This window comes from Mirounga leonina, unplaced genomic scaffold, assembly GCF_011800145.1.
Source record: "Mirounga leonina isolate KUSES-001 unplaced genomic scaffold, KU_Mleo_1.0 Mir_178, whole genome shotgun sequence".
Lineage (NCBI taxonomy): Eukaryota > Metazoa > Chordata > Mammalia > Carnivora > Phocidae > Mirounga > Mirounga leonina.
In genome coordinates, this window is record NW_023270464.1 from 9,612,368 (window position 1) to 9,627,006 (window position 14,639).

The 14,639-nt window shown below is 51.8% G+C and overlaps 1 protein-coding gene across 6 annotated transcripts in view; it reads right to left on the reverse strand.

Moving 5' to 3' along the window:
• The window catches only part of LRRK1 (leucine rich repeat kinase 1), a 121,706-nt gene that overhangs the window by 41,531 nt on the left and 65,536 nt on the right, over positions 1–14,639 (reverse strand). For 5 of the 6 annotated variants that reach the window (XM_035024001.1, XM_035024003.1, XM_035024004.1 and 2 more), the window contains 6 exons: positions 7,251–7,477; positions 6,038–6,165; positions 5,784–5,947; positions 4,781–4,918; positions 2,802–2,914; positions 1,516–1,592 (listed from right to left, as the gene is read on the reverse strand). In XM_035024001.1, coding sequence (XP_034879892.1) covers positions 1,516–1,592; positions 2,802–2,914; positions 4,781–4,918; positions 5,784–5,947; positions 6,038–6,165; positions 7,251–7,477 — 847 coding nt within the window. Of the gene's footprint in view, positions 1–1,515; positions 1,593–2,801; positions 2,915–4,780; positions 4,919–5,783; positions 5,948–6,037; positions 6,166–7,250; positions 7,478–11,090; positions 11,164–14,639 lie in introns of all 6 variants that reach the window. The other variant, XM_035024005.1, reaches the window with a different exon arrangement.

The following is a 14,639-nucleotide window of genomic DNA, read 5'->3' on the forward strand; positions in this document are numbered from 1 at the left end:
CCCCTTCCAACTGGACAGGCAGGTATAACACAGTATTTATTAAAACAACAGAACATGTTTCCCCCACTAAATTGAAATGCCACCTTGTCATATGCTAAATTCCTATTATTTACTTAGGTCTGTTCCACTGATGACATGTTACTTTTTAAATCACATGTGAACACACACACTCACACATGACTGATGCATACGTATGTGTGTATATACACATACCAGTTCATTAAGAAGTGTAACAGATGGACAGACTATTTAGGTCATCTCCTGCAAATGTGTCCTGGCCTCTGGCATTTCTCGTCCCCATCTTACACCATCTGTACTAAAAGAGCACCTGCCAACATAAACTGAGCCAAAGAAGAAAGTTATGTTACATTGAGAATGACCTAAATATTGGTTCCTGTTCTCCGGGACAGCATCCTGAGGGATATTTGTGGGAGCATAGCTGGCTTTAGAAATCTTTGCTTTCAGGTTAAAAAAGAGGGCTGGCTGAGGAGCTCAAGGGACAGGTCCACACCTTACCCCCATACCTCCCGGAAAATGATGAATGAGAAGAACTTGTTTTCCTGGAATGCTGTCTGCTGAGCTGGCTTGGTTGTAGACCCAGTAAGAACACTCTAGGAACAGTTCTGTTTCTGATGAGTTTGGGCGAAAACAGAATCTCAGGCTGGCCAGGGCAGTGGGGCTATGCTCCCATGTGGTCTTCGTCAGACGCTATATATTGTGGCCATGAAGACCTCACGGTGCTACCCTTCCCAACCTCGGGGCTGGGGTCCCTCAGTGCTGGGCTGAAACCTGGTTCTGTCGCCGAGCAGCCACGTGACCTGGGCAAGTCAGTCAGTCAGTCCCTGTGCTGTGGACTGAATTGTGCCCGCCCCCCCTTATACGTCAAAGCCCTAGCCCCCAACGTGATGATATTTGGAGTTGGAGCCTTTGGGAGGTAATCAGGTTTAGATGAGGTCATGAAGGTAGGGTCCCCATGAGGGGGGATTAGTGCCCTTATAAGAAGAGATACCAGAGAGCTTGCTCTGTCTGTCCGTCTCTCTCTCTCTGAGAAAACAGCAAGAAGACCCTCACAAGGAGCCTGACCTCAGACTTCCAGCCTCCAGAACTGTGAGAGCATACATTTCTATTCTCTCAGCCGCCCAGGCTGTGGTGCTTTGTTATGGGAGCCTGAGCTGACTGCAACCCCGTGGGAGCCTCAGCTTCCTCACCTGCAAAGTGGGGAACCCCAAGCCATACCCCATTCCGTAAGCCTTACAGAAAGGCGCTAACAGGTGTACCATCTCTAGGGCGGTGCTCACTCACGGCAGAACCATCCACACCATAGCTACCAGTCTCATTGGATGGCAAGCAGGAAAGAGGGTTTCGGGATACCTGCAGTCCACACCTGCCTGATGAGCAAGGGGCACAGTGCGCGCCCAGGTTTCTCGGGGAAAGCCCCGTGTAAGGGCGTCCCCCGGTGGTGGAGCAGGGAACTGCCCGCCCGGCGGTCTCATCTGCCCCCAGGGACTCACACACCTGTCTCGGTCCCAGGACGCTGGCGCCCTCTGGTGGTGAAAAAGGAAATACGCTTTGTTTTCAGTCCGTCTTCATTTCTGCAGGGGCAAAAAAAAAAAAATCAGATTTTGAGGAGAGCATGACAATTTTTGCTGTGACACTATAATGCCGAGCCATGCGGAGATAAGGGAGAACATTCCATCAGCAGGGTGTTGGGGCCCCCTGCAGCTACTAGGTAAGCACCCACACTGCTTAAGCTCAGCATGACCAATGGTGATTTCGATTCTTGAGCTTTTCCATTTCAGGCAGGTGTGAGCATTTCTGTGCCTGGCAAGATGGCCCATTCCAGCAGCTGTTCCATATCACACACTCTCACTGGGGTGGGGGGATTCTCTTTCGGGGATCAAGTCCTGCTAAGAAGTGGGTGGGCTTCAGCAAGTGAAATAGGGAGGCTGGTCTCCAGGACCCCAGGGGCCAGCTGTGCTCAGCCCCACATTTTCATCTTTTATTAGAAGTCTTTGGGAGTGATTTTTATTCAATGGATGTGCATTTGGTGAGTGGCTGGCCAAAACTTTGGAAAAGAATGACAGGTTAGGCGTGAGAAGATCCTCCAGGAGCCTTTAAAATTTAGAAATGGGAGGATGCTGTTATGGGTGAATTGTGCCCCCCACCTTCCAATTTATGTTTCGAAGTCCTTTTTTTTTTTTTTTTAAGATGTTTTTATTTATTTATTTGACAGAGAGAGAGAGAGAGCACACAAGCTGGGGGAGTGGGAGAGGGAGAAGCAGACTCCCTGCTGAGCAGGGAGCCAGATGTGGGGCTCGATCCCAGGATGCTGGGATTGTGACCTGAGCCCAAGGCAGACGCTTAACTAACTGAGCCACCCAGGCGCCCCTATGTTTTGAAGTCCTAACCCCCAGGACCTCCGAATGTGACTGTAATTGGAGGTAAGGTCTTTAAAGAGGTAAACAAGTTAAAATGAGGTCCTATGAGTGGACTCTAATCCAATCTGACTGGTGTCCTTCTAAGAGATTCAGACACAGGTATGCACAGAGGGAAGATCATGTGAGACACAGGGAAGAGGGGGTTCTATGCAAGCCCCGGGGAGAGCCCTCGGGAGAAGCCTCAGACTCACCCCGTCCAGAAGCGTGGGGGGGGATAGACGTGTCTTGTGTAAGCCCCCCAGCCTGTGATGCTTTGTTACTGCAGCCCTAATAAACCAACAGAGCCACCAGCCCCAGGGGCTGCTGGAATGTGGTTACACATGCGTTTTAGAACTTGCCAGGGTAAAGAGCCCCCATGCTTACTTGCCAAATTGGTTTCTGGAAAGATCCAGGGTTTTGAGCTGTCTGCAGGTCCACTTCTCTTGAGGCGGCAGGGCCATGAGCTGGTTTCCCTGTAACCTTAGGAACATGAGGGCCTGGAGAGAAAGAGAGAGAGATGCAGAGACACCATCAAACACCACAGGGAGGACAGACTGAGGAGAAGGGTCAGCTCCCTGACAAAATGCAGCAAAATGATGATAACCGATTCACCTTCGCCAAGATTCCAATAGTGTTGGGCTCAACAGCCTCTTAGAACTCATGAAATTACACCCAACGCAGCCAACAGGACGGTCTGAACACGGTCCTTCCCTCCAGATCAATGGGAGGCAGTCATTCCAGAACGAAAGGAGTCCAAGTACGTCTCAGCGTTGGGCCTTCTGAAGAGCGACAATGACTCACGGGCCTGCCCGGGGAGCAGCGGCCGGTGCTGAGGGTCCTGGAGGCCAAGGTATCACACGGCGGCGGGGCGCCCCTGCCTCCCGTGACCTCCTCGGGGGATGCCCCGTGCAGGGGCAGGGTGGCGGGGACACGGAGGGTCACCCGCCCCAGCCAGGCCCCCTCTGCTGGCCCGGTGCCCCCTGCTGGCCCCCTGGCCATCGGCCCTCTGTCTGCCCACCAGAAACTGCGGGTGACAAGCTCCGCCCTTGGACTTGTAACATGTTTTACTTCAGTGGGAGTACAGGCGGAATGTTGTAACCTTTCTCAAAGCCTTCACTAGGGACAGGGACTCTCCTGTCCTCGGTGGGCAAGGCTCAGGAGTGCAAACGGGCTGCCCCGCTTTATACTCCCTACTCCATGCCCTCGCCTCCTCCCTTGTCAAAGAGGGTCCAGGCCGCCCCCACCATCACAACCAGCATGTCACCGAATGCCTCGTAGGGCCGTGCATGCACCAAGCCCCAGGACCCCAGGGTTGTGCAGGGCCTCCCAGGACCCCCATCCGGAGGGGGAGACTGTGAGCAAACATGAATTCCCACAGGGCTGAGTGGTAAGGTCCTGGACAAAGTTCTTTCCCTCCTGATCTGCTGCTTCTGGCCTTGGTGGGAACCAGAGAACCCAGTCGGCATGCTGCCGGGGAGAAATGAGGATACCGACTCAGATCAGGGGACTAAGCTAATAAGCCAGGGGTGCCCCTGAGGGGAGCAGTGACCTACGCCCTCACCGACCAGGGCCCCCATCAAAGTGTGCAGGCCCCGGGGCCTGAGACTTGGTGGCCCTCCTCCCTGAGAACACACAGATAGAAGGTACCTTCCTGGCCCTTTAGGGGTCCCTGAACATGGGGGGAAGCTGTACTTCTCCCGGCACGAGACCCTGTGGGGGCCCAGGTGGCTGGCCTGGCAGGACTGGGTGGCGAGGCCCGGGCCCTGCCCGGGGCTGCCCTGGTGCCTTCAGCCAACACTGGTCAGGCCCCAAGCTGGGGCTGGCCCCGGGTGCCAAGAGATGCATATGAGCTCTGCTCTGCCTTACGGGGCTCCCATTTGAGTGGGGAAAACAGAGACAGGTGGGCAAACCAGCTAAGATAAAGCAGCCCCAGGTGGATGGGTTGGGGCAGGGGGACATGGCGCTCTGGCAAAAGGTACTTTCTTGAGTTCACATCCAAAGAAGCTTCTGACCCCCAGGAATTCCAGTTCTGCCACCTCTGGGGAGGGAGACGGGCAGGAAGGCCCACCCTGCAGTGCTCCCTCGGCTTTGCACAGTGGTAGGCCTTGGCCGGGGGGGCGGGGGGGGGGGGCAGGGGCCCGGAAGGACAGAGGCCAGAGAAGGCCAGACAGAGGGCTGCTGGGCTGTGCTTTCATGTTGCTCACTTCCTCCCAATCTTTGCTCATAAATACGCACATTTTTGACAATTGAACTTTTTTTTTTTTCATCTCAGAAGTTCAGGAGAAGCCTACAGATTGTACTGCAGTGTGGACTGATTCCCTCACAGAAGCCAAAAATGAGAAAGAGAGGGCGATCAGACTTACATCAAGCTGGAAAAGCCCCAGGGGAACTTCCTTGAGAGCATTTTCTGAGAAATCCACATCCCTCAGGTGGTTTTTCCAAAAGACAGCCATCTTGTCTGGTAGAGATTCCAGGGCATTTTTGGATGCTTTACAACATTTCTAGGAGTTTGACGAGAAAGAGAAGGAGATATCGATTAGCTTCTTAAGTGCATTAAGCTTATGAGAAAGACCATTTCCAAATCTGATGTGGAAAATCAGAACGCGACAATAAGGCTCTGTTATAAATACAACTTGGCTAAGAGGCTATAAACTGTCATTGTCCCGTGTTGCTGTCCTTGCTCCAAGGAAGGGACGGGAATGGTTTCCTGAGGGACACAAAGGTGGCTCATGCTCCTATCCCTTCATTCCAGAACATCTGGCCCATTGTCCTTGGAAATAACAGCATCACGCCGGACCAAGCTCTAGAGACGAGCTGGTTTCCCACACACATATGTTTAAACCAGAACGCGAACACTAGCGATGGAGAATTTCTTGGTTTGAAACCAACAGCAATAAAACATAAACATTCTTTATGCTAGTCCATCTCTTTTAACAAGCAAACTTCCCCAGAAACAAAAACACCATTTAATTGGCAGTGCGGTGGACGCGGATTATTTCTTCTTCTTTTCTTTGTTCTTATTTCACAGCTAGTTGAAAGGAACCATGTCCTCCTTTTGGGCAGAACTCCCCCATGCCAGATGAGCAAGCTGTAACTGTGGAAAGTTCTATGGGTGTTATGGCACGAATCTCAAGCCCGGAGCCGGGGCGGGGCAGTTGCGGAGGGGGCTGGCTTTCAGGTGAGTCATCTGAGACACTCAGTGGCCGGATGCTGAGTGACACCGCTCGGTGGTAACAGGAGAACAGAAATGCTGCTACTCAGCCCGGTCACCAAGGGGAGGAAGCGAGACAGAGCCCTGAGCAGTGTTCTGGTTCACGTGAGATGTCGGGTTGACTGGCCTTTCATGATTTCCAGGAAAATACTCACCAAAGGGCAGGCCCAGGCATCTGGAAACACCTTCAGGTTATTTTTGGAGACATTCAGAGAATTGAGCGACTTGAAGCAATGAAGGAAAAGTGCAGGGAGTTCTGTCAATTTATTGTCAGAAATATCGAGCTCCTGTAGCTTCCGCAAACCAATCCAGTTAGTGGCTAGGGAAAAAGAAAATATTAAATTGGTAAAAAGACTGCGGTCAAGAACAAAATGACAAATTAGGTCAGGGTGTCGATGATACAACATACCACCTTCTTCTTCAAACAATTTTTCTAAGTAATTTTTGGAAGCTGTCAATTTTTGAAGTTTTGAGAGGTGCAGGAATCCCGGTGGGAGGTGGGGCAGTTTATTGCTGGAAATGTCAATCTCGAGGAGCCTGCGGTTGGGGAGGGAGGCAGTCAAGGCATCAGAAGAAAGAGGAAAAGCATCTCTGTTACATGTTTCTCTGTGGGCGTAATACTCTTTTCCCCTCACGCAATGCTGAAGAGCGTGCGTTGAAAACGTTGCGGTAGGACTTCTATTCATCGCATTAACTATTACCATGTCCCGTGTAGACGAAGAAAATCACATGTCTCTTTGGTGGGCCCAGGTCTCACTGACCCATAGGGATGTAAACCTTTCTCAATGTATGATAGCAAAGTCAGCTGGTGTCCCAGAAACTGCTGGAAGGCCCTAGGGCCGTGCTTCGAGCCAGCTGGACCCCCGAGTCTGGCCCTGGCTAAGGACCCCCACTCAGAAGACACTTGTTCTTGAAATGTTTGTGTGGCGCCTTCTTCCCCATGGCTTACTTCTGCCCCTATGTGCTGTGGGACATTCTCTCTTACTTCACTCTAGGGGAAGCCTTAGCTTTTGAAATCGGCTTATAGATCCTTATAGAGTGAGGATCACTGCCCATCAGTGGAGATAAGGTCCCGCCCTTCCCAGGCAGCCTCGGGGGGAAGGCTCAGGCCTCTTCCCAAGGCCCCCTGAAAAGGGAGACCAGGAGCTGCCCACGCCATCCACCTGCTGCTGGAGCGCTTTAGGGGCAACTCTTTCTCTGAGGCCCTTCCCACTTTCCCTGGGAGGTCAAATAAAAATGGGTGCCCCTGGGCCTCACTGTTTCCCCCCAGCCAGGAAGCGTTCAGCCTTCTCAGATTTCTGTCTGCAGGACCAACACCAGACATCTCGGGCGAGCAGACTGCATGGCCACCATGCGCAGTGTAAGGTGGGCCAGACAAACCGCTCCCCCCCCCCCAGACTTGTCTGCGTTCCCCTCGGAAGGAGGGGGGCACCGTATTCCTCAGAACTGTGTAAGGACAGGCAGAATTTCTCTCCTTTTACGGAGAATTGGTTTTCAAAACCACAAACTCCGATCAAGGAGTACGTAGCAGGAGGAGGACTGTGGGGGTGGGGGTGGGGCAGGCGCTGAGTACAGAGGTCCCTGTGCACACCCCAAGGGGCCTGCGTGGGGCGGGTGCCCACCTGGAGCAGATGATTTCATCTGATGACTGCACACCAGGCAGCTCCCCCAGGTGGTTCTTGGAGAGGTTCAGCTTCCGGAGGTTGATGAGTCCCCAGGGGATGACGGAGGGGAGGGAAGCCAGGCAGTTGGCAGAAAGGTCCAGCTCTGTGATCTGGCAGGAGATGTCTATGAGCCAGTCCAGATCCACCCAGGGCAACTTGAGGTGGGACCATTTCACACGAAGAGCCTGGGTTTGGAGAAAGGGGAAAAGCACCCTCGGGGAGCCCGGGGTGCCAATGTCAGCTTGGAATAGAGCAATGATTTATGTGACCGTGAGTCTGTCTGTCCATCTCAGCTGGAGTCCCAGGGCGTCAGGACCTTGGCCAGCTGTGGCTGGCACTGCGTCTGTATCTCACGGGTGATCTCTGCAAGACCCCACCCCGCTCTGCAGCCCCTAGGGGGAGCCCGCGGGGGTGCGGGGCTGAGTGTTGCCACTTCCAGGGCCGGAATCAGCAGGAATGGCACCTGCTCTGTATAGAGGAGGCCAGCCACACTTGGAGGGGCCTCCCCAGACTGGAGAAGGAGGCTGAAGACCAAACCTGGGTCTCTCCCCTGCAACACAGCGGGCCCCACACTGGGTGCTTTGTGGACGGGCTGCTTCCGGAGTGAGAAAGACCGAATATACAATGGCCAGGCCGCATATAAAAAAACAGAACTTTGACCCATCACCTGTCAAACTGCCTGGGAAACTAACCCCCTTCTCTACAATAACCAGCGCGGGGAGCCAGCCTGCCAGACTTGTGGGGAACCACATTGCCATGCTACCATCAATCCAGTAACTTCTGTAACAAACAGCCCCAAATGGCCAGGACTTGATTAATCATGGACAGCCTCCCCAGACTTTGTCCCCACATCCCACTTAAATCAACCAGAGAGGGGCGCCTGGGTTGCTCAGTCGTTAAGCGTCTGCCTTCGGCTCGGGTCACAATCCCAGGGTCCTGGGATCGAGCCCCGCATCGGGCTCCCTCCTCAGCAGGAAGCCTGCTTCCCCCTATCCCACTCCCCCTGCTTGTGTTCCCTCTCTCGCTATCTCTCTCTGTCAAATAAATAAAATCTTAAAAAAAAAAAATCAACCAGAGAAAGCCAAAGTGCTCCCCCAACCAATCACACAGGACAGCCCCCATCTCGTGAGCTGCCTCCAGCTTCCCCATCGATAGCCTCCAGTGGGGGCACACCTGAGGCTTTCCCTTTCTCCCACGAGAAAGCTTTCCCACTTCTCTGCCAAAACACAAGTGAAGGTAGCTGACTCCCTTGCTACAGCAAATTCAGAATAAATCGTCTTTGCTTTTCTCATTTGGCTGGCCTTTGTTTATTTCCACAAGAGGGAGTCAGAAGGGCCAACCGCTTGCTGGGGTGTGGTGGTTAAATACACATGAGCAAGGTTTTTCTCTTTTTTTCTGGATTATCAAAGGATTTGGGGCTTGATTCAGTTTCCGGGGGGAGGAAATCAGCTTTTTGGCTTGTTTCTCCAAAGCAACTGGAAATCCATATGAGAAAATTAGAGAAACAAAAAATCAGTGCTTGGCAAACAGGAAAATGTAACAACCAAGCCAATGGCGGGAATGACCAGTAACGTGGGGTAAGTTTGCTTTCAAAATTGGCAGAACCAGACACACTTCCTTATGTGGCCATTAGATGGCGATGTGTGTCTGGTCTTTATCTCCTTAGCGAGGCTGCCAGGATTGGGAAGACCCTCTCAAAGCTCTGATCTTTGACCCAGGGGATGAAAGTCTCTGTCTTGTCTCTCCATTCACCTGGATGAAGAGGGACAGGTGATGGTCTGCTGGATTTGGGATCAAGAGAATGGAGTTTTAACTTCAGCTGATTTTTTTTTAAAAAGCCAAGTAAGTCACTCTATTGCTGTTTCTCTTGTCATTACTGTTTCCCCCAACACTTTTTTATTTTGAAAAATTTCAGACCTGCAGGAGAGCTGAACTTGGATAGTGAATATGCATGAAATGCCCTTCACCTAGATTCCATTGTTAATCCGATGCCACATTTGCTTTCTCTCCTTTCCTTCCACACATAATTTTCATTTTTTAAAAAATATTTATTTATTTATTTTAGAGGGAGAAGGGGAGAGAGAGAGAGAGTCCCAAGCAGACTCCACTCTGAGCACAGAGCCCAACGTGGGGCTCGATCCTACGACCCATGAGATCATGACCTGAGCCGAAACCAAGAGTCGGATGCTTAACCGGCTGCACCACCCGGGTGCCCCACATTTTTCATTTTTTGCTGAATCATTTCCAAGTAAATTATAGCCATCATGGCACTTCACTCCTAAATACTTCAGCATATATCTCTACAGAACAAGAATATTTTCCTACGTGACCACTATATATGGATCATTTTCAAGAAATGAAATCAATACAGTATTATCAAATCCACGGTCCACGTTCACATAGTCTCAGTTATCCCAGAAGTGTCTTTTATAACTATTTTGTGTCCTGATCCGGGATCCCATCAAGAATCACACATTGCATTCGTTGTCATGTCCCCCTGCTTTTCTTTAATCTAGAAGAGTCCTCATGGCTTCTTAGGTCTTTTTCCACATTGGCATAGCAATTTTTCAAGTCCGCTGTCTCATAGAATACCCCATAATCTGAATTTACTCAGTTGTTTCCCCTTGTGTTCAGATTCAAGGTAAGCATTTTTGGCAAACATCTCAGACAATGAGGAGTCCTCTCAACTGAACGTCAGCAGAGGGCACCTGCTGTCAGGTAATTCCACTACTGAGAAGGCCAAGTCTGCTCTCTTGTTGAAGGTAGTGTCCGTCGGACCCGTCCTTTTGGAAAGGTGCATTTTACTCTTTGTGATTCCTAAGCAATCTGTGGAGTGATATTCTGAGACTGGTGAATATCTTGCGTTCCTACATGATTTCACCCAGTGGTTTCAGCAGCCATTGTTGATCCTCGCCTGGCTCAGTTAGTACGCTGATGGTTACAAAGCAGTGATTTTTGTAAAACTACCATTCCTCCTACATTTGTTACTTGGCATTCTTCTGTACAGAAGGGGGGTCTCCCTGCCCCATTTAAGTATCCCTATGGACTCATGGATTCTCTCTTTATTCAAAGTGTTATAATTATTATTATCATTATGTCTTTTGCCACTCAGGTCATCCCCAATTTGGCCAGTGGGAGTCCCATCAAGGGGGCTCCTGTGTTCCTTTGACATATCCCTACCTGTTTGGCATACTTCCTTACTTCCTGGCAAAACAGGATGCTCCCGTCTCCTCTGGTGCTTTCCAAACCCCAGCCCTGATTCCCTTTAGCAGAAAATGGTATTTAGAAACTAGAATCTGGGTGTTAGGCGTACCCACTGCTATTGGGGTGTCACCGCTTCTCAGCCCATTGATCCGACACAGCTCTGTATTTCACAGGAGGGCATCCTGATGCCTGCAGTTCAAATCTAGCCACATGGGCCTCTCCCTAATCCTTCTAGAATTTGTAATTGCATCACCCTTCATCTGGTTATTGTTGGGTTTCATCTGTTAAATAAGCGGTTGGGGCCAGATGATGTCTAGGTTACTTCTGGACCCAGGATTCTCCCTGGCTTGGGTGCTGAGAAGGACAGAGTGCTCCTGTGGGGAGCCTTGGGATCAGCATGAGAGCTGGCCCAGGAGTGAGCTGAGAGCAAGGTCACCGTTCCAGGCTTTGCAATGCCAAGTCAAAGAAGGTACTCCGAGGGCCTGAGGCCTCCTCTTCCTGGGTTCTTGGAGACACACACTGGTCCCGGGCCCAGGACCAGACAGCTGGACACAAAGCCAAGAGGCCCAGATTGCAGTCTGACTCTCCACTCACCCTGTGTGGCCATTTCTGGTCATCCATCACCAAGTGGATTTGTCTTGGACTGACAACGGCAGCCAAATGGAAGCTGAAAAAGGGGTGGTTTTGGTTTTGATTTTTAACAACAAATCTTAGGTGTCTATTGACAGTCCTATAACTCAAACGACAGGACCATCAAAAATAACTAAAAAACCAGAAATGATTCTGACTGTGCTTGTGACACGAACGAATGATGGTACAAAAGGATCAGGGAGACGTTCTGTCCTGACAATTCAGTCTCCCTCCTGCATCTCTTTCACGTTCTGTGAGCCCAGAGCTGCAGCCTATAATCAATCCCATAAGGAGCAGGGGCTCAACCTCAGGAGCCCCAAGCCCCGCCATGTCCGCCTGACTAACTCCATGGGGGCCTCGGGCAAGTTTTGGTAGACGTGGATACCTTCTAGGGCTCTGTCTGGCTCAACTCCCCTTAGATGAACCTGCCTGCTGATTTTGTACTGCACTAACCCAGACCCCAGGGTCATCTCTTATGCCCCAGCAGGCAGTGCGGCCGTCCAGAACCCGGCCCGTGTGCACCTCAAGCGCAGAGCCTTGACGGACGGGCTCGGCTGGTCAGCAGCCCGTCCCGCATGCAGCAGACACTAAATAAATGCTTGCGCCCTGACGAGAATCAAACCACTGAGAACTGCAATCCGTCCAGTCACACCTCCAACCGGATCGATCATCCTAAAATGTCAAGGTCTGCTCAAAACCGTTCAGCCTTCCCCCCAGCCCCAGGCTGCCTGCAGCAGAGCATCCCAACTCCTTCCCTGGGGAGCCCACAGTGCCAGTCTCCCCAGCCACTTTCCAGCTTTAGGCCTCACTGTCTCCTCCCTGCCCTCTGCATTCCCGTTGCTGTAGGTAGAAGCACCTGGGGGATGGGCATGCTCCTAAGAGCAGAGGCTGCAAGGCCAAGGAAAAACCATGCCAACCAAACACAGAAACTGCCTATTCACGAATGAACCACAGGGCTCAGAAAGTGGACCCAACGCTGAAATTCTTAGGTAGGCTGTGGGGAGCCAGGGAGTGTGGCCTCGTTGTCAGTAACTGACTGGCCCATCTGCCGAGGGGCTGCTGGGGAGCCCCGGGGCTGCCAATACTCCCCCTGGAACGCGCGTTGCTTGGTAATGCTTGGACACTGCGGAAAGCACAAGGTGGGTGGGCCTGGGAGCTAAGAGAGCTTTTGTAAAAGCGTATTCCTAAAAACCGGCCTCGTTTTGACGGGGGGTGTCATGAGGTCACTGGAGGATCCGAGATTCTGCAGGTCTGGCTGGCCTCTGCCTTCACACCGTGCTCTGTCACCACATTGGCTCGCACCCTGCCCCGGGTTCTCTGCCCTGGAATTCACAGCCCTCCTGCCTCCCGTCTAAACCCTACTAAGCCTGCCAGCTTTGCGGCCAGAACTGTCTTCCTCATCGCCCACGAGGGTCTGTGTTACCACCTGTAGCTACGTTACGGGGACACCATCTGGAGGGCGCCGTTCTAGCAGAAGAAAATCATCAATAAGAAGAGAGAGGCTGTATGTGCCGCTGATTTCACTAGACACGCCAGATGCTGCCAGTTGCTAAAATTGAGAGTTCTTTCTAGGTCTTACCCCACCAGAGTTTCTACAGGGTGGAAATCTGCTAGACTCACGACGCCCCAGGAGAACGAGTCAAAAGCAGAAGTCTGAAAACAGGACAACACACTCCGAGTATAGATATCCTTGTGAAAAGACTTCTGAGCTTGGCTCAGAGTGTGTCACTGCTGGGGAAAAACAAAAAACATGTGATATTTCTACCTGGGCTTGGGTTGGTTTGAAAAGTTTCATTAACAAAAGTGATTTTCCTTTCGGCGCCCAAACATGACAGGGTGCCCGAGTGTTTATAGAGTGGCAGGAGGGAAGTGAACACGCACACAGTTAAGCAGATGACAGGACCCTTGACGTGGAAACCAAGCCGGGTGAGCCCCGAAGCCCTTGTTACTTATTTATGTTTGGCCCAGGGAAGGATCACAATAAACAAGGTTCGGAGAGAGAGAAGCCAGCGATCGCCTAATGAAACCCATGCACCCTGAACTGCAAAATCAGAGACAGCTGGATGCGGAGGACCCCCCCCCACCACCAATTCACCAGTGCCGTGGCTAAGGCACCCCCGCTCCCGAGCAAACAGACGGAAACACGCTCATGTTTGTCCTCGAGCACGAGCCCTTTAACTTTCGGGCAAAAGAGAAGGAAGTACTGCTTTTCCAGAAGGCACAGGGGGATGACCTAGAAACTTCGTTCCCAAGGCAGTGGTAGTGATTAGGACCGAATCAAGAAGGCCTAGATGTATTTAAGGGCATGCCTCAGCGCAGAGTGATGTTTGGGGTGCTTCCGTGTACGAAAGACCTCCCTGTCCTGTGGTGGGGGCTGTGGTCCGGAGGGCAATTACCTGCCTTTACACAAACCTTCCTGAAGCCACTGGACATAAAATATCACACTGAAAGAGCCGGTAGGCCACAATGACATCACCTAGGCTTGCTTTTATGTCAGCGCAACCCTCATTGGTGGAAGAAAGATAATTGGTAAGCGAAGGGCTGTGGTTTACAATGCTTTCAGCCTGGCTTTCAACCTTGAGAGTTGTGGGCTGGTAGGGGGCTGTGTGCCTCTTCCACAGGCTAGGTGGAGAAGAGCCTCACCAGAGTGGGGGTTCACTATCACCTCCTCCTGGTCTCTACGGAGCCCTCAGAGCAGAATTCATACCTGTCCTCCCTGTGTTGCCAGTTCATTGTTCCTATCAGTTGGTCCGTGTTTGACCTGTGACCTACGGCTAACTGTGTAAGAATCTTCCCTCCTCGGGGCTGTCAATCCCTTGAGGGGACTGACTAGAGCTCCATGACATTAGGGCATGACAAGAAAAGGCAGCTTATATAATCAGTCTATTCCACCAAGACACACATGTTCAAAGGGCACGGGAGAGACAGAGAATCTTCTAAAATGTATTCGTGAATTCTTGGCCAACATAAAACCCAAGCCTTTCTTTTGGGGGTTAAGCAAAAATTCCTGGGATGATGGCGGGGGGTGCCTTCTCCTTGTTGGGCCAGCCAGAAAGCCAAGAGCCACCTTCTGATACATGAAGGAGCAGGCAGAGCCCCCAGATGGCTGGAGACACAGCGGAACCCATGGGTCTAATCTAAACAGAACGAACTCGGCAAAAAGCCCGAAGAACAAGTCAAAAGAAACCCTACAAACGAAGATGCCTGCAAATGTTCTCGGGGAACCCAGACTGTCCAAGGAGGCCAGGGAGGACAGGGATTGGGCTGGACAAAGGATCAGCACGTTGGAGACAGCGGCTCTGTCCCAGCCTCCTCGTGCATGTGAGGACTACGACGCACAAGACCCGACTGATGGCACTTGCCACCATGCCTGCCTCCTTGCCCCCTAGGAGAAACCCTCTAGGTGAGACTTCCAAACACCTGCTGCTCAAGTCCCTGCACTCTGGCAGGGGAAGGCTCTCAAGAAGAGATGGGACATTCAGCATGTAAGGATGAGCGGGAAGGAGACTGGAC